The following is a 24,738-nucleotide window of genomic DNA, read 5'->3' as shown; positions in this document are numbered from 1 at the left end:
TCTATCTCTCTTTCCCTCTCCCTTCCTCTCTGAAATCAATAACAAATATTTTTAAAAATTGAATTTTATATCATATAATTGAAAAAAATTGGTTTTGGGGCCTGGTGTGATTTCCCCGACATCTTAAATTTTCCAGTTTCCCTTCTTGATAAAATATATAGACTGAAGAGCTTTCTTTTAACTGTGTGTGTTCATATATACTGCCATCACGACCAGCAGCATTGGGACTTTAAAAACTAGGACTGGAAATTATATAACCAAACCATTTTAGGGGCCAGTGTGAACTCTTCCTGTTTGCAGAAAGAGTAGCACTTAATAGTCTAATGATTGGGAAGTAGTAAACACATTTCAATTATTAGTTTTTAAATTAATTAAAATTTTGCGTAGCTAACACAGGCACATGGTACCAATGAATAGGCACAAAATATATGCTTCCCCTGTCTCTAGGTCATTTTTTCCCATCCCTGGAGGCAGCCTCAGTTATCGGTTTGTTGTTCTGTATCACACAATGAAGTATGCACATGCTCATGCAAATGCTAGCATACATTATTACGCTTTTTTACCTAGCAACATGTCTTGGCAGTTATCCTTATTGATACAGACCAGCCTCATTCTTGGGAGAGAGTCACATGATTTGGATTTATCATAATTCATGTAACCAGTTCTCTACTGACACACATTTATGTTCTTTCAGTCTTTTGCTAATTTAAGCAATGTCATAATGATTAATCTTGTACATATGCTGTTTTGCACATGTGCAAGTAAATTTGCAGTTTAAATTCCTAGAAGTGGAAATGCTGAGTCAAAAGGCATAGGCATTTAAATTTTTGATAGGTAATTGCCGCATTGCTTCCCAGAGAGGTTGTACTGATTTATACATCAATTTATACTCTCATTGGGAAGTATGAGAGGGTATCTATCTCTACACCATTGCCAAAATTATCAATTTTTGATTGTTGCCAATCTTATAGATAAAAATGATGTTTCACATCAGCAGAACTAATAAATTCACTGGTTATTAGAGAGGGCCATTGAGAAACTTTATGATATTTAATATCAAGGAAAAAAGATATCTCATTATAATTTTAAAAAATTGTGTACCTCCCACTCTATCTAGGCTGTCAACCTTGGGAAAGTTTTGTGGTTTCTCTTCATATCTCTTGTACTTACTCTTTATATGAATACCAGCTGTGTGCCAGGCACTGCACTACGTGCTGTGAAAACAAAGATAGTATTCTGAGAGCCCAGATTCTAGTGATAGGACTTGGTAAACATTATAATTCAGTAGGTGTAAATGCTACAATTTTCGGTATGAGTTCTCTGTAACTGGCACTGTTCCCCCACTTTGACATTTTGTCTTTGTTGATGAATTTTCTTTTCTTTTTCTTTTCTATATTGTATTTATACTTTTCTGTATTTCATCTGTCCTTTGTTTTGTGGCTTCTGGATTCTGTGTCAGTGTCAAATAGTCTTTCCTAAAGATTGTAAAATCTTTCTCTCATGTTTTCTTCTAGTGCTTTTAAGGTTCATTTTTTAAGTGACTAGATTTATTTTGAATGTCCAATATTCCCAGTCTAATAAAGAAATAAGTACTGCTTGTTTTAAAAAAAATGAGGCATTGCGTGAATTTTCTTATTGTATCTTCTTCCTACCACTCTTAAGCCATGTCTGTACCCTGTGAGATGAGAATTGATTGTGAACCAGTGAACACCATTTGTATCATTGTAGGGATGATACAGATTTCCATGCTGTCATAGTTTTGCACTGAAATGAAAACGCTTTCCCTTGTCTATAGATAGTCATCCTGCTGATAACACTCTGCTAAATTGGCCATTTATTTGACAAATATTTATTCAGTGCCCACTAAAGCATGTCCAAACAGCTAGTTGGTATTGACATCCTTTGATCCAATGGTAATAATCTAGCTGTTCAGCAGGGAATGGGCATTATATATAAAGATATAGAGATGACTGTCGTGCAGGTAATTGTGTTGCATATCCATTGACTGTGTTATCTCTTTGGGACATGGAGGTAGCCGTTCTGATCTTTGTCTGGTATCTAGTTCTTGCTGAACTCTTTGCAGCATTCATTCCTGTCCTGCAAGTCAAGAGCTTCTTACCTGGGCTTCTATAGGAGATAAAAGGAATCAGTGATTCTTGGGAAAAAATACTGTCAATATGTGGTTGAAGATTTACATAGAAACATGACAGTGGGTACCCTGTTACATTAAAAAAAAACAAAAAACTTTCCTTGTTCGCTTTTAGCCCAAAATATCTTGGGTATATTTATGAAGATATGTTAGAGCACTTTTCTCAGTGGCAGCATATTTTGTACATATAAGAAAGCCATTGTGGTATGAGACGTCAACGTGGTTTCACTGTGTAATTTTTAGGGGAACTTATGAAATAGTTCAAGCATTGGTAAAAGACAGAAACTGAATAACAAATACCCATGTGCCCACCAAGCCACTTTATCAAATCTTCATAGTTTGCTGTATTACTTCAAACACTGCATATACTATATATCTATATACATACAGATGTATAGAGATACAGATATATAGATATATATTTTTCTTTACAGTTGTCTCTAATGAAGTTGTTCCATTTCATGGTTCAACAGCATGGGTATTTTTTGAAAATTGTGCTAATGTGATATCTTTTTTAAAGAAACAGAATCTTACAAATGCAGCTGAAGCTTCTTGGTGCTCTGCTGTTGCTTTCAGCATACTTGCGGTGTTTTCCCAGGACTTTTGAGGCTGACGGGCCTTTCATGAAGGAAGCCAAATGCTGGGAAAGCAGTTCTGCAAGCAGAGGACATGTTTTGGGTGGCTCCTGCTCCAACTTGCCTTTTTGCATGGGGTGGGCAGGAAGATATGCATGGGAAGGCAATGTGCTATTCTAGGATTCTGTAGCTATTCAAAACTCTCTTGATAAGTAGATTTGGTGTAAGGGTTTGTGTTTAGAGATTTCCTTTTTATCTCCTGCCAGTGGTAATATTGCAAAAGGTTTTCCATGAACTAGTGGAGGGGCACAGCTGTGATTCCACAGCCATAGCTGGCTCTAGAGGAAGCCTTACCTCCAGAGAGAAACAGACCAGGGCATGCTGAGGAATGACACCTCTTTGCTCTGCCTTGCATCTACCCTGAGTGAGGGGACCCTGCTGAGCCTCACTCTAAGGCAGAGGGAAGCCCAGGACCAGAATTTCTGGCAGGCCAAGGCACAGCCTGCTCCATGTGCCTGTACTATTGGCAGCAGGAGAGAAGGAAATACTGCAAGACACGAGGAAAGCAGCTGTGATGTAGAGAAAGGATGCTGTGCGGGACACTCAGCTGGTTGTGTCAGTTAGATGAGATGCTCCTTGGCTCATGCACTTAGGAGGGTGCATCTGGCACATTCTGACCATTCATTTCCTTGATGTTGATCCCAGAAAGCTTTCCTCCCTCTGATAGGAATTTTAAAAGACCCAAGCACTAGCTTTTCATGTTTTTCACCTTCTAGGACAAGATATGAACACATTTTGATTTAAAAGAATCTGTCTTCTGATTTAAGCGTTTATGTTCTTTTAAATTGAAATAGCATATCGTGAAGTACAGAGATCTTAGAAATACAGTTCAATGAATTTTTAGGTGTGTGTACATCTGTGCAATTATCACCCAGACCAAATTATAGAACATTTTCATCCTCCCAGCAGGCTCTCTTGTACCTTTCACAGTCAGTACCTGAGGGTAACAGGGTAACTGCTGTTCAGAGATCTCTCAATATTGATTAGTCCTGCCTGTTGTCAAATTTCACATCAGTGAAATCATACAGTATGTCATATTTTTGGTCTGGCTTCTTTCACTCAACATTCTCACTGTGAAGCTCATCTGTGTTATTAGGTGTAGTTCTTTTTATAGCATTCATTTGCTATTTAATGATGACATTAATAATGACAATAAATAATTTGTATAGTACTCTCCAATTCACTGTTTGATTCTGAAGACACCTCTGTGATGCCAACGCACTTAGCATTAGACTTCTTTTAGAGACAGAATTGCTACTTAGAGTCTTTCAGTATTGCCCCTGAGGTCACCCATTTAATAAATGATGATGCCAGGACTAGTTCCATTTTTAAAAATATTTATTTTATTATTGACAGTATTACAGATGTCTCCCATCTCCACCCTTTATCCCCTTCTTCCAGCCCCTATAACCCCCCAGGTCTTCATCACCCTATTGTTCATTTCAATGGGCTATGCAAATAAGTATATAAGAGTTCCTTTAAAAAACAACAACCTCATAACATCATTCTTTCCATTTACCATGAAGCCTGTGCTGTAACTTGGGTCAAAGTTGGTGGAAGACATAAAGAATAAGAGGAGAGAGGGTCCCCAAACTGGTCCTTCATTGGTGTTTTACTGTGTGGTATTTTGGTTAATTGAAAGAAATTAAGGTTCAACCCAGCATGTGCATAGTATGTAATGGATGGGGAGGGAGGGGAGAAAAGTAGCCGACTTGGCTCAGCAGCCAGCCACATTCTGGCAACTCCACTCATCAGAAAGCAGACTATGCTAGTTTACTAGTAGTTCCCAGTTGCATGCAAATTATGCATTTGCCTAATGAGGCTGCTGTTTGCAGGTTGCTAAATGTGTCACAGAGAAATTTTGCTAGAGTGGCATTATTGGGGCTATATGGCCTCCAGATTAGGGGGCGGGGAGCCATCTTGGGCTTTGAACAGCATAGTGCTTTGGGAAGCAGGAATGGTATGAGTCCTCCTCTCTCTTTCCTTGGGCGGTCCTTGCCACACAGCTCAAGTGTCGATGCAGCATCAATATCTTATTGATGGCCTTAATTTTACTGTATATGCCGAATTTCCATTGTTAAAGCATCAGCCTTGAGATAAAGAGAAACCGGGTTTCCTTTCTCTCCTAGAGTTTTGCTGATACCCAACTATTTAGTGTTTTTAAGTAAGTACAATAATTGCTGATTTATATATGTAGACATGTAGGATTTCTATAAGCCCCTGTGGCCCACACATCTGGCCCAGGGTGTGGCCTCTACCACTGGGATCCAGGTTCTTAACAAATGGTTAAAAGCAGAGGCCTAGTGGTAAAAAAGCTGAGTTGAGGGTTGGGGGCTAGAAACACTCAAATCTAGGAAATCCAGTATCCTACCACCTGGATCAGAACCTTGGAGAGCTCCAGGTAGCCAGATGCTGGCAGCTGGAGGCAGGAGTTACTCCAGTGCCAATTCCACCCTCCTCTGCAGCAAAGAGCTTTTTGTGTATGGATGATAAGAGACTCCCAGGACTTGGGCCTCAGTACTCATGGGCTTATAGATAAAGTAGTAGTGCATTATTCAGGCATGGTGGGAAGTGAAGATCTCCGCTGGAGGCAAGGTGAGGTGATTTTGAGTCTCCTTGCTATAGCCAGGACAGCAGTTTTTTCCTGAGAGGTGAGGTGTAGCAGGAGAGCTTTGCTGCAGTAAATGTTGGCATGCAAGTATCTATTTGAGTCCCTGCTTTCAGTTCTTTGGGGTATATACCTAGGAGTGGAATTGTTTAGTCATATGGTAGTTCTGTTTTCCACAGTGACTGCACCATTTTACATTCCCACCCGTAATGTAAAAGGGTTCCAATTCTCCACATCCTCATTAACACTGTTTTCCTTTTTATAAAAAAAAATCCAGCCATCTTAATGGGTATGAAGGGGTATTTCATTATGATTTTGATTTGTATTTCCCTAATGACTAATGGTGTTGAGCATGTAGTCATGAGATTATTTGCCATTTGTATACCTTCTTTGGAAAAATGTCTACTCAAGTTCTTTGCCTGGTGTTCATGGTTTGTTTGTTTTTATTATTTCTAAATTATTTTTTTAATTTAATAAATCTTTATTGTTCAGATTATTACAATTGTTTCTCCTTTTTCCCCCCATAGCTCCCCTCCATCCGGTTCCCACCTCACCCTCTGCCCTTACCTCCCCCCCCCCCCACTGTCCTCATCCATAGGTGTACGATTTTTGTCCAGTCTCTTCCTGCACCCCCCATACCCATTTCCCCCTGAGAATTATCAGTCCACTCCCTTTCTATGCCCCTGATTCTATTATATTCACCAGTTTATTCTGTTCCTCAGATTTTTAATTCACTTGATTTTTAGGTTCACTTGGTGATAGGTATGTATTTGTTGTTCATAATTTTTATCTTTATGTTTTTCTTCTTCCACTTCTTAAAGAATACCTTTCAGCATTTCATATAATACTGGTTTGGTGGTGATGAACTCCTTTAGCTTTTTCTTATCTGTGAAGCTCTTTATCTGACCTTCCATTCTGAATGATAACTTTGCTGGGTAGAGTAATCTTGGTTGTAGGTTCTTGCTATTCATCACTTTGAATATTTCTTGCCACTCCCGTCAGGCCTGCATAGTTTCTGTTGAGAAATCAGCTGACAATTGTATGGGTGCTCCCTTGTAGGTAATTAACTGTTTTTCTCTTGCTGCTTTTAATATTCTCTCTTTGTCTTTTGCTCTTGGCATTTTAATTATGATGTGTCTTGGTGTGGCCCTCTTTGGATTCCTTTTGTTTGGGGTTCTCTGGGCTTCCTGGACTTGTAAGTCTATTTCTTTCACCACGTGGGGGAAGTTTTCAGTCATTATTTCTTCAAATAGGTTTTCAGTATCTTGCTCTCTCTCTTCTTCTGGCACCCCCATAATTCTGCTGTTGATACGCTTGAAGTTGTCCCAGAGGCTTCTTACACTATCTTCAACTTTTTGGATTCTTTTTTCTTTTTGCTTTTCCGGTTGAGTGTTTTTTGGTTCTTTGTATTTCAAATCTTTGACTTGATTTTTGCATTCCTCTAGACTGCTGTTGGGTCTCTGTATAAAATTTTTTATTTCAGTCAGTGTATGTTTAATTTCTAGTTGGTCCTTTTCCAGATCCTCGAGGGTCTCGCTAAATTTATCAGATTTTTCTAGGAAATTCTTGAAAAACCTTATAACCGTGGTTTTGAATTCTATATCCAGTCGTTTGTTTACCTCCATTTCTTTCGTTTGTGATCTGTTTCTTTGTCTCTGCATTTTCGCTGCTTCCCTGAGTTGGTAGGGTAGCTTTGTGTGCTAGGTTTCCTATATGGCCCAGTGGGTCGGCCTCCCCAGTTACCTGAGGTGGACACTCTTGGTGCACCCCTTTGTGGACTGTGTGTACAGTCTTGTTGTAGTTAAGTCTTGATTGTTGTTGGTATCACTGGGAGGAATTGACCTCCTGGCCAATTGGCTGTGAGTATCAGCTGTGTCTACGCCGGGAGACCACTGTGCTGGAGACAGCCTTATAGGACCAGACTTGCAAAATTGCAAAAGCCTCTGTGCTCAGCTTGGATGGGGCGGAGTCTCAGGGCTGAGCAGACAGTCTTGGCTTCCCATCAGCCCTGCCCTTGCACGCGCGCCTCCAGACCTCTGCCTTCCATGGCTCCCCTGATTTTCCGCCTGACAGTCCAGATTCCCCCTGTAAGAGTGTGGGTCCCCAGGGGCTCGCCCGGAACTGGGGTTCAGTGCAATCGGAACTGGGGTTCAGTGCAGTCAGGAGCTTCCGACTCCCTTCCGCCAGGGAAAGCCTGCGGCAACCTCCACAGTCAGTCTTCTCTGCACGCATTTGTGTGCGTGCGCCTCCAGACCCCTGCCCACGGTGGCTCCCCCGAGACTTCGAGTCTCCGTGTGCCTTTTTCTCTACCTGACAGTCCAGACTCCCCCCGTACGAGCCTGGGTCCATGGGGTTTCGGCCAGAACTGGGGTTCAGTGCAGTCGGAACTGGGGGTCAGTGCAGTCGGGGGCTTCCTTCCCCCTCCCGCCAGAAAAAGCCAGCCAGGCACTCGGCCGCCCTTCCTCTCTGTGTGCATGTCTCTGTACCTCAGCCCTTTGAGCTCCTCTGATTCTCCGTGAGCTTTTCTCTTTCCTTCTAGTTGTAGAATTTCCACTCAGCCAGCTTTCCTGTGGTTCTGGATGATGTCCGTTCTGTCTTTTAGTTGTAGTTTTGAAATTGTTGTGCGAGGCAGCAGTTTAGGTGCTTACCTATGCCGCCATCTTGGTTTCTTGTTTTTTTATTTTTGTTTTTTATTTTGTAATCCTTACCAGAGGATTTTTTCCCATTGATTTTTAGAAAGCATGGAAAGGACGGGGAGAGACAGAGAGAAATGTAGATGTGAGAGAGACACACTGATTTGTTGCCTTCTGCACAGGCCCCAACAGGGGGAGGGAGCAGAGATTGGGTATGTGCCCTTGACTGGAATTGAACCTGTGACCTTTAGGTCCCGGGCTGAGGGTCTATCCACGGAGCCAAACCAGCTAGTGCTGGTGTTCATGTTTCTAAGGCAGTATGGGAGGAATGGAGAGAAACAGAGAAATTGAGGAAGTAGATAAAGCCCAACTGGGAGACTGGTTAGTTATGGGGCTAACACTTGGTTTTCCAGCCTGGGTAAGTGGGTAGATAATGGACTATCAAGCAAAATAGCTTCCTTTATCTAAGAGAAAAGGGGTAGGATAGAGGGGAGATGTTGTTGTTGGATGGCGCTATGTAGAGCCTGGTGTATCTGGGTGTTGTGCAGGCAGAGAGCAAGATGTACTGCCCAAACCCATGTGTCTGATTGGTTTCTCCAGAAAAATACAGGGCACGTTATGTTTTGTCTTCTCCCCGCTTTCATCTAAAAATCAGCTTGAGAATTTGGTCATCATTAGGCTTCTCAATCTGGCAAATGTAAAAAAATCATTGTGGGGACAAAGGACTCTGGGATTTATGAACCAACACCTCTCCTGGTGCTGGTTTCCCTGCCCTTAAACACTTGCTTAATCAGATCAGCCCTTCCAAGTACATGGGGTGCTGCTCTGAAGCCTGGGCTGCAAGCATTCTTAACAAACCATGGCTTCTGAAGCCATCTCCGATAACCACCCCAGTCTCTCAAACTTTTGCCCCTTTCTGCCTCTTCCCCAACTGTGTGCCATTAGCTATTAGTGCTAAGCAAATGCTTGTCATATCATCCAGCCCACTGAATTTCTCTGAACTACTACTTGGCAACATTGGATGCTGCATCACTGTATTACGTGATGTCCAGTCATATCCACACTGCAATGGAAAGTGAGATTTGAGCAACTGTTCTACCCCCAAAGAACCAGCTGTTGGAGAATGAGCCCCCTTGGTGGTTTTTTTTCTTTACTTCTAGAACCATAGTCTGGCAGCCGCCACTAAGAAAGCATCTCATCATGTGCCTCAGGCGGGCAATGTTTGCAGATTGTCCCCTGATGCCATCTGCCTGTGAAGCTGCAGAAACCCCCAGCAACTGCTGTTTTAGCAGGTGCTGGGCTGCTGAGGTGGGAGTCCATGTACATATACATGAATGCACACAGCTTTGTGCTGTGCTGGCCTGGGGTGCCAGCTGAAACTCTCAACCCAGCAAAGCGCCAGCCCCAGTTGCTGGTTTCCGGTGGGGCCCTGGTGAGGGAGGCAGGGAGGGAGAGAGGGAAGGAGGGTGAGGCTGTTGTGAACCCAGCCAGCCATTCAGCAACTGGGACTTGACTATAGTAACTCTGGTGTATATGTAGGAAGCTGCCAGGCAGTGGCTGTGTTTTGACAAGCTTTTGTTCTTTTCTTTCTGCCTCTGCCCAGGCCGAATTGTGGTCCCCTACCTCATTTACCATCTTCATGTTCATTCCATAGAAGTAGCCCCTCCCCATTTCTTGCCCCTTTGTTCTTTCTAAAGAACACTTTTCCTCCTTGAGCCTTCCTGCCACTCAGCCATGCTTTGGGTCTAGCCCTTAGCTTTCTTTTTCACCGAGTCATTGTGATCATGGGTTCACACTAGCTCAGGAACCCCCTGCTCCAGATCTGCAGTTTGTGAGTTATCATTTCAGGTTAATAATGCTTTTGAAAATAATTATGTAAATTATTAAAGTAATTTGAAATCATTATATCAGCCATCAGGTTTTAAAAATCTATATCTTAATGGAGCTTTGATACGAGAACTCCTAGAGCAAACTTTTTCTGTAAAGAGCTGGGTGTTTTAGGCTTTGATCTCTCTTTCAACTACTCAACTCTGATATGTAGCATCAAAGCAGCTGTAGAAAATACTTAAGCAAATGAAGGCATTTTTGTTTTAATGCAAGTTTACTTATAAAACCAGGTGGCAGGTTATAGTTTGCTGACCCCAGGCCTAGAATGACAGTCTTTATTTCACTTATTATCCTTATATTTTTCTTTGTCACGAGTTAAAAAGTCAGAGGAACTTGATGACTGTAAATGAACTTAAATCATATTCTTTTGGGTTTAGCATAATTGTGAACACAATGGTGATTTGGGAATTTACTTCTCTAAACCCCTATTGGGAAGAATAGAAACCAGAAGTCTTTTAAGGGATGACTCCGCCTGGCCAAAGCTTGCCATTGTTAAAAAAGTAGAATGGGCTGTCACAGCTGTGTGGTTATGGTCACTTGGAATGTCCATAGTCACATAAGGTCACATCACCATGTCGGCCATCATTTCATTTTATGGGACCAGACGCTTCTCTGAGAAACTTAAGGGGAAAAAACTACAAAAATATAGAAAATGGTGTTTTTAAAACATCCTGGTATACTGAGTTGAGATCATTATAGTTGATTGCCAGAAAACTGAAGCATAAGATAGTCAAAGAAGCATTTTAAAATACCAAACTACAATCTTGTTTTCATCTTATCTATCCTCACAGGAAATAAAGAAAGAGATGAAGAAAGACCCTCTCTCCAGCAAAGCTCCAGAAAAGCCCATGCACGAAGTGTCCAGTGGAAATGCTTTGCTGTCTTCTGAAACAATTCTGAGAACCAATAAGAGAGGTATGGAAAAAAAAGAAAGAGCCCCTTCCCCACACACAAACATAAACCAAGACTACCGGGTGAACTGTGTCAAATTTCACATTGCTGAAAAATTGACTGGCATTTGCCCTTTTTGGTTTTTTAGTATACGTTTTGGACACACACACACACACACACACACACACACACACACACACGGCCAGTAACGATACAATAACTATAATAAAGAGAACTAATAATATTTTTTGACAGCGGGAAAGTAAACTAAATTTGTGAATGATGATTTTTCTAGGACTTCAGCTTTTGCTTTCATATCTGTTTTTATGGATGGAAGGTGACTTTAGAGAATGCTATGGTGCAGGCTGTGTCCATGTCTGGCCATGCTCTCTTTTTAATTTAGGGGCAGGCTTTATCAGGGTCTTTCTATCTCTCACTGCTGGGCTCCTGAACACACCTTGTCTCTGTCAGTTCAGGAGGCAGTACATATAAGGTAGAGCTCATCCATCCATCTAACCAAGAGATCTTTAACCATCTTGTTTCCCTCTTTTGAGACCTCAAGGCAGATTTTTAGGTATAAGCTTGTTGGAGTTTTGTTTTCTCCTGTACCCCCCTCCGCTTTGTGATATTGTTGTTTGAAATGATAGGAGAGAGAATATAAGGCTGCAGAGAGGATTCGACTCAATTTTAGATTCTGGTCACACTAGACTCCCTGTTTTTTTCCCCCGACCCTGCCCTCCTGGTGGATCAACCAGGGCACACATTAAGCCTGCCGGAGGTAGGTTAGCATCAGCTGCAGGCTTTTCACAGGCTTATTACTTCCTTAAAGAGAAATATAGAGCTGTTCAAAAGTAGGGGCAGGAAATGTATTAGCAAAGAGTTCCATTTAAAAAAAAAAGGCAAGTTTACATAACCATGGGGAAGAACACCTAATCTTTCATAAAATTTATGCAGCATAAGGATTTGTCCAATAAACTGTCCATTGATCATAGTGCTTGATCCATTGCTTTGTATCTCTCTTCCTTCCTGCTTCTTCCTCTACCCCCTCCAGCTGCCCTGGGTTACATTTCCTTTTTTTAAAAAATTACTCAGATTAAATATTGGCTGGAGGCCCACAATGGTTAGCAGCTATAGGATCTCCCCTCCCCTCCCCTCTCCTCCCTTCCCCCCCTCTCCTTCTCCTACCAATGCAGGAGATTGCCCATTTTAAGAATTAGCATAATTTGCTGTAAACCTATAGTCCTCCCCAAAAGTGTCTCCTACATTCTTGCAAATAAGTTCCAGAGCTCCTGAGGCCAGCCTGCTCTCATCGGGTTTGGACAGCTAGAGCTCAGTGAGTGTCTGTACATGTCTCCAAACCCCTGCTGATCTGAGCCCTCCTTTCCTCCTGATGCTTCTGGGGGCAGTGAGCTGAGGTACATATTGATCAGCGGCCAAGGCCTCTCGGCTAGCCCTGCTTTTGTAAAGTAAATAAGACAATTAAGGTAATTAATTAAATTTAACAAGATAAGAAATTAATTAAGGAATTAAGGTAATTATCTGGATGAGTTTGGTAAAAATACCCGAGAACGTTAAATCAATGAAGGAATCGAACTTTTTAGATAATTGTCTCTTTACAACTAAAAACCTGGCCTTTGAGGTCCCCTATGAAATTCTTCATTAACCAAAAAATGGAATTAAAAAGAGTAGCTTACTGGCTATGTTCCTTTTTTAAACCTTCACCTTAGGCCTGCAGCCTGATTCTGACCAACATTTTACTCTTAGGTATTTTATATAATGAACCTGGCAGTGGCTCTGAGACCTTAGCACATGGGGCGTTCTGTAAATATGAAACATTTAGCAAAACATCTTCATGCTGTCCCAGGCTTCACACTGACCCCTGGGTCACCTGGGCCCAACATAAATTTCCAGTTGAAGGGAAGCATTGTGTACCAGGCCCAGTGCTGTTTTCGGCCCTGCCCCCGCCCATCAAGACTACCAGGATCCTACTACTCCTTATACTGAACAGCGGGTGGATTGATTGGCCTTGTAAGGCCAGATAAATAGTTCATTGTGTTGAGCTCAAAAGCTACATTTTTTCCCACCCCCAAATCAATGAAAAACCACTTTTTTCCCCTTAAAACAAGGATCAGAGGCTAAATCTGTGGGATGATTCTAGTCACTTGGAAACACTTCCGTCCAACCAATTTTTCAAGTTTTAATTAGTTATTTGTAAATGACCAAAGTCTCCTCCTTCCCTTTGTTTCCATCCAGCTTTGTCCCTAAAAATCTGTTAGATGTTTTTGTCTATGGCTGTTGTTATAGAGGGAAGTTGCTTTCAGAGTTTAGTAACAGCCTGCTTTGATTTCTTACAGTATGTGAGTCCACCCTGTGAGGATTTAGGAGTTAACACAAGTTCTTTTTCTTTATCAAAGATGAGATGACTATTTATATATGGGCCTTATCAGTTGATATAGGCTTAGCATTGGCTTAATAAAGAAAAAGTGAAGTCTGTTTCTATGATGAGTCAAGTTCACTGGGTGCTGAACTTGAGATAGACTTAGCTGAAGAAGTTTGCCCAATTGTGTCCAGCGGATTTTGCATTTGGGGACACGCCTCACTTTTCGGCAGTGGTGAATGGATTGTAGTGCCTCACAGTGTGGGATGAGCTCGCCCTCCTGAGGCACCTGCATAATAAGGTCAAAAGATACCCCACGTTTGAAGAAAGCTATTCATAGCCTTGAGAAAGACCAGGACTGTGGAAAAATCAGTTTGGGGAGTGATTAGTTTCCATTTTCAGCTTTAACCTTTGCAGATTTCTGCAGAGTGATTTAAGGAGGTACTGGAATGACTCCATAGGCTTTTCATTTGAGAAAAAGATGTGACTGAAAGAGAGAGAGAGAGAGAGAGAGAGAGAGAGAGAGAGAGAGAGAGCAGGTCCTCCTCCAGATGGCTTGGCTGTCATCAGCTGTCCATTTCAGGCATTAGGACTGTAAGGACAGTTGTATTTGCTCCAGCCCTGGCCACTTCTCTGGGCTTTACCTGAGTCACAGTGAAGGAGCTTCCTGTTTAAAACAAGCCTTTCCCAAGAACTAAGAAGTCATTTTTCATTTCAACTTGCAGCATGGATGTTGTATATCCTAAAGTTATCCCAGACTCAGAATGTTGACAAATTGCAGCTATAAATCTGAAAACTTTCCTTGGAGACAATGTCATTCTCATGAACCAGACTGAAAAAGGTTGTCTGTTTCCTTTTGAGAGTGATTTATTATTTTGTTTTTTTTTCTATCATTAAAACCATATGAGAATGATGGCCCCTTCTAAATTGCAACATTACTATATGGAGGAGTTTTATAAAAAATACATTCAAACCTTGAGCTTAACAGCAAATATGCTAACTAATACTTGAAACTGAGCAAGGAGGATTTTGTCTATTTGAATATGGACTCTTTTCTACTTGAATTAAAATGAAATAAGAAATTTCGTTTCATCCTTAGGTGGGTTTCTGGACCAACTTTATTCATTTGGTAGGCTAAGTCCCCAGTCCCCTGCTGGCCTATGTAAGCACCAGCTTCTGTCTCAGGGCTCTCATTTCCCAGTTCTTGCCTTGTTAGTGGACATCATGGGGAAGCTGCCTCTCACCAAACACCTCTTGCTGCCTACAATTTTGGACAGTGTTCCTTCCTCACTTTTGTGTAGATACAAATGAGCATTCAATAGCATGTTTCCTGCATACCCACTATGGGCCTGCCCTTGTGCTTGGTGTTGAGGCCGATAGAAGGACCAGAAAAACACCATTCAGCCCTGTCTGCAAGCAATTCCAGTTGGTTCTGTCACTTGGGGAATGTTGAGAAAATGCTTCATATTTTATATCTTTTTTATGGCAATGTGGGGATGTGTCTCTTACTTACTTCTGTCATTCTGAATGTGAAGCCACTCCGCAAGTTTCTGGTTGGCTTTATATGTCCTTGTTTCTATTTCCAGTTTATCATGAATTCAGTGTTTGGTAAGTCTCTATTGTATTTTGCACATTTATTATTTTTTGCTATTATTATTATTATTATTATTATTATAGTTGTTGTTATGCTCTCTTGATATAAAATGTACTTTATAATCATCTTTTTAAGTCGCTCTGCTACTTGGCATCTGCCTTTCAAAAGATAAACTGCTTTTACCATCTTTATTTAACGTTTGTTATGCATTTGCATTTTACCTCCCTTTCCAGAGATTAATGCTGAAAGGTCGAATGGTTTAAAAGATGTTATTTGTAACACTGATGCTCTAACACTGATGCTCTGAGATGAGAGTCAAGTTGAACTGGGGGAGGGTTGCTCTCTGAGTTGATATGTGGATATGACTTTGATTGTAGAACATTTCTCTGTGGGCTCATTTCTCATGTGTTTCGTCCTTCAGACAGGTTTAATTCAAAAGTTTTCCTTAACAGAGGGATCAACAGCTGCTCTGCCTCTGGTGACACACTGTTGCTTTAAAAGTTAGTGCAGAAATTCTTCAGACTTCATTTTGTGTGTGGATGGGTGACACACACATGCCCTTCAACATTAATATGGGCCCAGTGTTTGCTGCACAGAGGGCTCTCCATTTTGGTCTGCTGCTGGTAACTGTCAGAAGAATTTTACCTAATGTTTGTTTTTTTTTCCTTATAATTTCAGCACTAGTCATTCTAATCCCTAAACAGACCAGGCCATAGTGACTTCCCTCCTTTATTTCTGCTGAAGGGTAGATGTTTATTTCAAGTTTTTATTTCTTTAGCATTTACTTGGCTACTTGGAATAGTCTTCTCCAGGTACCTTTGGCTTGTTCATTAGAATATGAGTGAATGTGCACATGTGTGCAAATGTGCATATGTTGGCGTGGAACCCTCGTGTTGTCTCTGAGGCACTGGTCTGGATCTTGATGGACAGTTGGCTTTTTGCTTGAAATGAAACTATAAACAAAGGATGGGAAGAGTGTGGTCCTTAATAAAGGAAAGGTCATCTGCTTTGTTTTTTCAGTGCTTTGTTATTTAAGGTGGATGTGAGATCTGGGGATTTGTTTATATAGAAACAAGATGTTTTTCATTTCAAATTTCCTTTTTGAGAAATAAATGTGAATTACCCCCAGTCAACTAGGAATCGGAAAGTATGGTGTGTTGGGTCCGATTTTTCTTTGAGTTTCCAAACCACCTGTCAATTTGATCTAAATTGCTGGCTTTTATGGATAGCTAGAAGTGTAAGAGTTAAGAAAAGGTATTACTGTTGTGTGCAAACTCTTGGCTATCATCTGAGCTGGTCTTTCCCATGAGGAAATGAAAATAAAACTGGCAACTTGGCAGTGAATGTGGGTGGATATAATTTATAGTTATTCAATAATACATATATCTGTGTGAATGTACCTGTATATACATTTATAGTCATCCCCTCCCCCCCCAGTGGGCCTTTGTTCTTGAAATGTTGAGAGTAAAGAGACCATGGAGCGGTCCTTTAAAGTAACTGATCCCTGACTGCTTTTCTGTACAGGTTCTGTTGGGAGCCTGTGTCAGGGCCAGTAATTGATGTTAGAATATGTTGCCCTTGTTCATTTTCTTATATGAGTAGTACTGCCTCTTGGGACCGTAGTAGTGGTGAAATGGGTGGAAAAAGCCATTCTGGAGGGGTATTGCTATTGTACATTTTCTGTACAATTTTTATATGTAAGTCAATTACAAAACTGGTTTTTAGATTTTTTTCTATCATCTCCTTTCAATCTCTGCATCCTGGTTCTAAGACATTAACACTAGAGTAATGAGTGTCCCATGGAACAATTGTTGATTTAGATTTACTTTGCACTCCTGCTGGGTTTCTACCCAAGTCCATCCAGAGGACCATCCATGAAGTGGTTTTGTGGTGGTGGCTCCACCTGGTGGCTCTCCTAGGAAACTCCTCCTCTCCACCTTTTCTTTCTCCCTGGGTGAACCTTGTACGAGATGACTTAGTGTTCTCCATTCATGCAATTCCATCACAGACTCACACTTCTTATATTAAACACATTCTCTCTTTTTAAAAAACAAATGATTTATTTTTTTAAATTATTGAGGTACCCTAATGGTTTGGCTAGGTGGATAGAGCATCGGCCCATGGACGGAAGGGTGGTGGGTTCAATTCTGGTCAAGGTTACGTACCTTGGTTATAGGCTTGATCCTCGGCCCTGGTCAGGAGGCAACCAATTGATGTATCTCTCCCACATCAAAGTTTCTCTCTCTCTGTTTCTCCCTCTCTCTTTCACTCTTTCTCAAAATCAATGGAAATATGTCCTCAGGTGAGAATTAACAAAAAAAAAATTATTGAGGTAACATTGGTTAATAACATGATATAAATTTCAGGTGTGCAACATTGTAACTCAATATCTGTATACTCTATTACATGCTTACCATCCAAGGTCTAGTTTCCTTCTATTACCATATATTTTACCCATGCTTCATCCAATTCATTTTCTCCCGACCCTCCTTCCCTTCTGGTAACCACCATCCTGTTGTCTGTATCTATGAGTTTGTTTTTGTTTTGTTTTATCAGTATGTTTATTGCTTTTGGTTTTATATTGCACATGAGTGAAATCATCAGTTTTTGTCCTTTTCTGTTTGACTTATTTCACATAGCATAATACCCTCAAGATCTACCCATGTTACTGCAAATGGCAATGTTTCATCTTTTTAATGGCTGAGTAATGTTCCATTACACACACACACACACACACACACACACACACACACACAGTATATATACGCCACATCTGCTTTATTCATTCCTCCATCCTTGGACACTTAGCTTGTTTCCATGTCTGGCTATGTAGCACACACTGAAAAAAAAAAAAGACAAATTTAAAAAAAAGAAAAAGAAAAGAAGAGAGAGAAAATTTAAAAAGACAAATTTTTCTTATTGAACGCATAGACTCTGTTTCTCTATCTTTGTTCATTCTTTTATACCTCCACAGACCAGGATCATTGTTGATGAACATAAAAACAGGACTCCTGCAAGCATGACTCTGGGTGTAGATATTAATTTGGACAGAATAAAGTATTACATTAAAATCCCTGTAGGGAAGCCAAAGTCTCCTCCTTAATAGCTCCAAATACCCCCTGACTATGTAGTTACACGCAGATTTTTTACTGTGTGGGAGGTCAGTGCCCCTAAACCCCAGTTGTTCAAGGGTCAACTTTGCTTCTACATTTCTTGTTGTACCCAGTTTTCCTCAAAGGAGCAGTATTTTATTACTGATGTTGTTTTCAGTTGTCAGCAGGTGGTGAAATAAAAAGGCAACTGACTATGTTGGCTTTATTATCATTTGTCATTTCTCTACAGGAAGCCCCTTCTTGCCTGGGCATGGGCTTCCCCTTCTGCCCTGCTCTGGGTATACCACCAAGTCTAAGTATTCTTGATAAATAAAAATGTTTCTTCTTTAATTTAATTGTTTTTGTTTGTTGATGACATTACAGATGTGCCTTGTAGCTACATTGCCGGGTTTATCTGGGAACTTAATCACCACTTATGACTTTGCTGCTATAGGAAAAAGCATACGGAGTTCCACACACTGTGTATAACCTCCTTGTAAATCTGCCTTCCTATTTTGTTTTTTTTATATTGCTGGCATGAAGCCTTAGGTACTTTTAAAAAGTCAGAGAGTCCATATAATTGGGAGTGACTGGAGATTTCTCATGTTGCAGAGTTTATGATTCATGTGGTGCAGAATGCTGGAATTGTGCAAGTTCTATGTAATACACCAGGCTCCAAGGATAGTGCTGAGTTCAAGTACACGGCACCGTCATATGCAGTGCTTATTTTTTACCAGTACCGAGTTGGATTTCTGTGTGCCCAAATTTGTCTGTGTAAGGCATGTTCTAGAAGGGATGCTATTGTATATTTTCATCAGAGAGAAGACTGTGCAACAAGCATGACACACACAGATAGAAGCCAGGCCAGCATGTCTCAGTGTATGTTGCATGGAATTATAGCTCTGCAAAATATTCCACAGAAGAGGGATGGAGAGAGGGAGAGAGAAGGAGACAAAGAGGGAGAGAAAATTGGCTCTCTGGACAAATAAATTGTAACTACAGCGGCATGCACTAACACCCTCTTAGAGACTGACAAGCACATTAGCATATGTGGTAGGGAAACTTGTTTATCTTTTATTACGAACCACATTTTACTGAATACTAGTTAGGATTGTGCTTTGAGATGTGCTGGGCTTTAAAATGCAGGGCAAAGTGCTATCTAAGCGCCTCTGAGATCATCTTCAGATTCCACCTTGCACAGGGAATATTAAAGTGAGTGAGCAGAGATGATGGTGTTGGCACTGTGAAAAATGACTGATGATGCTTCTAAAGCTTGTAGCTCTATCTTTAGATGATGCTTAGAGAACATAACCTGAATCTAAACTTGAAAAGCCAGTCCTTTGGGTACTTTTTCAAATGACAAGCTGAAAGGGATTTTTCCCTGTGATGGCTTCTTGGATCCTTGGGTCTAAAAGCTGTCTCCTTGGGCTGGGCTTTGGCAGGAAAACTGGGCTGAGCTGGCTGACCCAGTGAATGGTGTGAGGCCAGGTCTGCCTGGGACTTGGGTCAGGATGGAACCTGGGATTGCAGGGGCAGATTTTATAGTGGTGACAAAACAGTAGTTCCACATACTCAAACAATCCCATTGCCTTCTCTATCTGTTTTGGTTGAAAGATGAGGAATCTTAGCTTTTCCTGATTCCATTAAAACCCTGAATGTACATAAAAAAGAGCTTTGTTCACTCTTGCCCCCATTAGTGAAACAGGCCATCAGGAAAACCCGTCTAGCTGGCCATTTTAGAGTTCTGGAGTTATAGAATCCCTGAGGTGGCCTTCAACCTAATGCAGGGATAACTCATCAATATGCTACGCAAGAAGACACGGAGCCTCTTTCCAGGGGACCTGAAAGGACACCCCTCTGATCTAGGGGACTGATCTTCTTAAGGACCGCTGGGATCCTCCCTCCCAAAGAGAACTTGTTCTGGGTAGAGAGCTGGTAGGTTAATTAGAGGTATTGTAGTGAGATAGCAGCTGTCCTCGTGTGTAGAAAGCCCTGGAAAAGGGGCGTGTTCTTTTGTAGTTTCCTCAATTTCTTCATATTACACCTATTGGTCTAGCATCACAGCCTGGTTCCTCTGGTGCTACCTGCAGCCTTAGTTTATATCTTTGGAGTCGTCGCTTTTTGTGCTTGTGAGGCCCTGGGACTTTCGTGCCCTGAACAAGGACATTTCATGGCATATCTCCCTAACCCATGGTCACGCCGAGAGTGGGCCCAGCAGCAAGGCCAAGTGGGCGGCCCCTCCATGTCCACAACCAGGAAGGGAAAAAGAGCACAAGCCAGAATCTTCCAATGTGTGTGCACATGCGTGAGGGAGAACATTTGGGGAGGACTAAGCTGTTTGTTCCATTTGTGTTTCTCTGGAGACCTGAATAAGCTGTTGGCAGATTCCAGACCCACTTCTGCTGCTCCCCTAAAGATTCTGTGGGACTTCATGCAAATCTCACACTCTGTAAAAAAAAAAAAAAGAGACAACTCTTGGTAATTCCCTTAAGAAAATTGTAAGGATAAAAATGAGGAAAGAAAATAAGTTTTGGGGCAGAGGCTGGTAATAAAGTGAAGTAGGGTAGGGAGTAATTTCCTGAATACAGTAGTAGTTGTTAATGGTAAACGTCTAGTAAGACCCCAGAGCATTGGAAAGAAATAACAGATTTATGAAAAATAATAATAAAGTATCGTTTTCATGAAACAACCACTGATCAGTTGCCCGTGGAGCATTCTTGAAGACAGACCATATGCTAGGCTAAAAAAGAAGTCCCAATAAATTTAAAATGATTAAAATCATACAAAGTATGTTCTCCAACCACAGTGAAATTAAATTAGAAATCAACAACAGAAGGAAATTTGGGAAATTCACAAATATATGGAAATGAAACAACATACTTCTAAATAACCAGTGGGTCAAAGAAGAATCCACATGGGAAAGTTTAAAATACTTTGAGATGAATGAAAATGAAAACACAACATCCAAAAATTTACTGCATATATCTAAAGCAATGCTTACTTAGAATGAAATTTATAGCTGAAAATGCCTATATTTAAAAAAAATCTGAAATCAATACATGCATTTTCTCCCCCTCCCCCCGGCCCCTAGGTTTAGTGACATATAATCGACATATTACATATGTAGGTTTAAGGTGTACATTTTAAAAATATATTTTTATTGATTTCAGAGAGGAAGGGAGAGAGATTTAGAAATATCAATAATGATAGAGAATCATTGATTGGCTGCCTCCTGCACGCCCCCTACTGGGGATCGAGCCCACAACCCAGGCATGTGCCCTTGACCAGAATCAAATCTGGGACCTTATAGGCCGACGCTCTATCCACTGAGTCAAACCGGCTAGGGTGAGGTGTACATTTTGATGATTTGATACATGTATATATTGTAAAATGATTACTACAATATGGTTAGTTAACGCTTCTTTAACCTCACATACTTACCAGGTGTTGTTGTTGTTTTTAGTTGTGGTGAGAACATAAAAGATTTGTTTTTCTCTGTCTGACTTGTTTCACTTAGCATAATGTAATAAAATGGCAAATGGCAGCATTTCCTTTTTTATGGCTGAATAATATCCTCTGTGTGTATGTGTATCACAATTTCTTTATCCATTCATTTGTCGATGGACACTTAGGTTGTTCCATGTATTGGCTATTGTGAATAATTCTGCAGTGAACATGGGTGTACAGATATCTCTTCGAGATAGTGATTTCATTTTCTTTGGATATATACCCAGAAATGGGTTTGTCTATAGCCTAACTTTTTACCCTAGAAAAAGGTGAATTAAACTCAAAGCAAACAGAAAGAAGAAAATAATAAAGATTAGAGTGGAAATGAACAAAATAGAAAATAAAAAAAACAATACAGAAAATCAATGAAACCAAAAGTTTGTTCTTTGAAACAGTCAACAAAATTGATGAATTTTAGCTACACTAATCAATAAAAAAGGAGAGGAGATTTAAATTACTAATAAGAGGAATTAAAAATTTAAAGGATTGTAAGGGAATACTATGAACTATACATTGCTGGTGGGAATGTAAAATGGCACAGCTGCTTTGGAAAACACTGTGGCAGTTCCTCAAAAAGTTAGATATAAAGTTACCATATGACCCAGCATTCCACACCCAAGAGAAATGAATACATGTCTACATATAAATTTGTGCACAGATGTTCATAGCAGCATGATTCATAATAGCCCCCAAATGGAAACAACCGAAATGTCCACCAGCTGATGAATAGATGAAGAAAATTTGGTTTATCCATACAACAGAATATTATCTGACAATAAAAGGAATGAAGTATCAGTACATGCTACAGCATGGATGAGCCTTGAAAACATTATGCTAAGTGAAAGCAGCCAGACACAAAAGATCACACATTGTATGATTTCATTTATATGACATGTCCAGAATAGACAAATCCCTGGAGACAGTAAGTGATTAGCATTTGCCCAGAACTGGGTGTGGGAATGGAAAGTGACTGCTAATGGGCATGAGGTTTCTTTTTGGGGTGATGGAAATGTTCTAAAATTAGATAGTTATGATGGTTTCATAATTCTGTAAATATAATTGTACAGTTAAAATAGGTGAACTTTATGATATGCAAATTATATCTCCATAAAGCTGTTAAAAAGAAAGATTATCACACAAATTGGTGTTAAAATGCAGTATCTGGCTGTGCTTGTCTGTCTGTCTCATTCTCTTTCACATCCCATACCACTACCTACTCCCAGCTGAGGGACAAGATGTGACATTCCATTTATTCAAGTCTTTAAAATTATATATCTCTCAGTGAAGCTTTATATTTTCTTTATTCAATCAGTTGCCTAGGAGATAGCTAGTCTGAGGGATCAAAAAGACACTGTTTTGCAGGGGATGACCTAAATATTAGATAATCAATTTGAGAAGGGTAGAGAACTGACTATGGTATTCTATTGTTCATTTCTTGAGAAAAAATGAGATTCCCTGTAATTTATAAGCCAGACCTCTTATATTTGAAATTCTGTGCTTCATAGAGTCTTTGCTGGAAAGGGAAGAATCCACTTATGGTCCCAATTTTTCTTGCCATTGTCAGAAACTCTGTGTTGGCTATTTTTGCTCATCAATCTTTATCTGCAACTCTGATGATTTCTTTAGGAAAGATTCTTAAATGTGGCATTATCAGGCAAAAGCATGTATATATTTTATGGGACTTTTAGTTATTGTTACCAAATTGATTTCTTGAAGGCTTGCACCACCACCAGAAGCGGGAAGAATGCTTATTAGTGTCTTAAGCTTGAATTTCTTTGATTACTCGAGTGCTTGAACATTTTTCTCCGTCATTTGTTCACATTCTTAGCTCTTATATTAAGATTTTTCTATTTTTCTTACTGATTAGTGTATTATTCCTTTGTCATTTATGGAAAATTGTGCTTCTCAGTTTGTTGGCTTTTCATTTTGTTTACAATAGGTATTGATGTACAGAAATAGTACATTTTTATGCAGATTAGCATATTCATGTTTTCTTTTATGATTTCTCCGAATAAATCCTCACCTAATTTCTATTCTCCTGACTTCACTTTTTCTTTCTTTTTTTAATTTATTTTTTTATTGTTGCCCCTCTCCACCCAAGTCTTCACCACACTATTATCTGTGTCCCTGGGCTATGCATATCTATATATAAGTTCTTTGGTTAATCTCTTCCCATTCCCCTCTGAGATCTGTCAATCTGTTCCATGCATCTATGTGTTGGCTTCATTTTTTACATCTAAATTTTAATCCATAGGAAATTTTTATGTATAGTATGGGGTTACTATGCAAATTGATTTTTATTTTGAAATAGTCACCTCATTTATCATATAGTGTTATTATATATAAATGCCTTTTTCAGGACTTTTGATTCTGTGTCATTAATTTGTCTCACTATTTTTGTATCAAGGTAGTTATCTATTATGGCTTTATAATACATTTTAATATATAGTAGGGCTTTTGTCCTTCCAATTATCACTCTTCATTTTCAAAAACATCTTAGTTATTCTCACTTGTTTATTCTGAAATCCTATTATGAAGTTTTAAAAAATTCCATTGCGATTTGGACTTGAATTACTTTAAAATTATAAGTCAATTTAGAAAGAATTGGCATTTCCCCAACATTTTTGTTTAAAAGTGTTTTATTGTATCACCAAATGGTCTCTATATACAAGTGCATAAATGAAAACCTTTCTCCCCCTTGCTCCTCCTCCCCAAACATCACAGTGAACCAAAATTGCAAATATATCACAAAAATCAAACATGTATCCCCCTTCTGACTTCTAAAGAGCTGATTCTAGTGATGCAGGGACATAGGGCTTGCTTATTCTGTTAAGTCAAATGTCAGTGTGGCTTATTTGTGCAGTCCTGCTTACTCCTTATAATGTTACTCCTACACAGATTGTGGTTATTGTTGGCTTTAGTAAATAGGATGTTTTTTCCTCTCATATTTTTTCCCTATTGCTGATCCACAGATGAACTTAACTTTTGAATTTTTCTGTTATAATAGCCTTTTGTGGAGGGCTCTTGTTCATTACAAAGTGTTTCCCTTTAATACTAAGGAGAATTCTTAGTGCATATCAGTCACTAGCTTACAGAGGGTGGAGAAATGGAAATGACAAAATATTATATTTAAATAAGATGTTTTATAAACAAAAATTAACTTGGACAGAACTTTACAGTTTATGTAGATAGAGAGAGACTGAAAGACTCTTTCACTTCTTAGAATAGCCCTGTGAAGGGTAGTAGGAGAAGCATTATTATCAGTCCACTTTAAATATAAGGAAACTGAGGTGAGAAGAAGTGAAAAATGACATAACCAAGGCACCAATAAAGGCAGACCTAGAAAGTCTGTCTTTTGCTGTCTT

General features: G+C 39.9%; 1 protein-coding gene across 4 annotated transcripts in view; it reads left to right on the top strand.

The window, feature by feature from the left end:
• Positions 1 to 24,738, top strand: part of SH3KBP1 (SH3 domain containing kinase binding protein 1) — a 355,548-nt gene that overhangs the window by 134,841 nt on the left and 195,969 nt on the right. For all 4 annotated transcript variants that reach the window (XM_079765733.1, XM_079765735.1, XM_079765736.1 and 1 more), the window contains one exon: positions 10,704 to 10,827. In XM_079765733.1, coding sequence (XP_079621859.1) covers positions 10,704 to 10,827 — 124 coding nt within the window. The remainder of the gene's footprint in view (positions 1 to 10,703; positions 10,828 to 24,738) is intronic.

The sequence above is a fragment of the Cnephaeus nilssonii genome (genome assembly GCF_951640355.1).
Source record: "Cnephaeus nilssonii genome assembly, chromosome: X".
Lineage (NCBI taxonomy): Eukaryota > Metazoa > Chordata > Mammalia > Chiroptera > Vespertilionidae > Cnephaeus > Cnephaeus nilssonii.
This window is presented reverse-complemented; position numbering and strand designations above follow the sequence as displayed.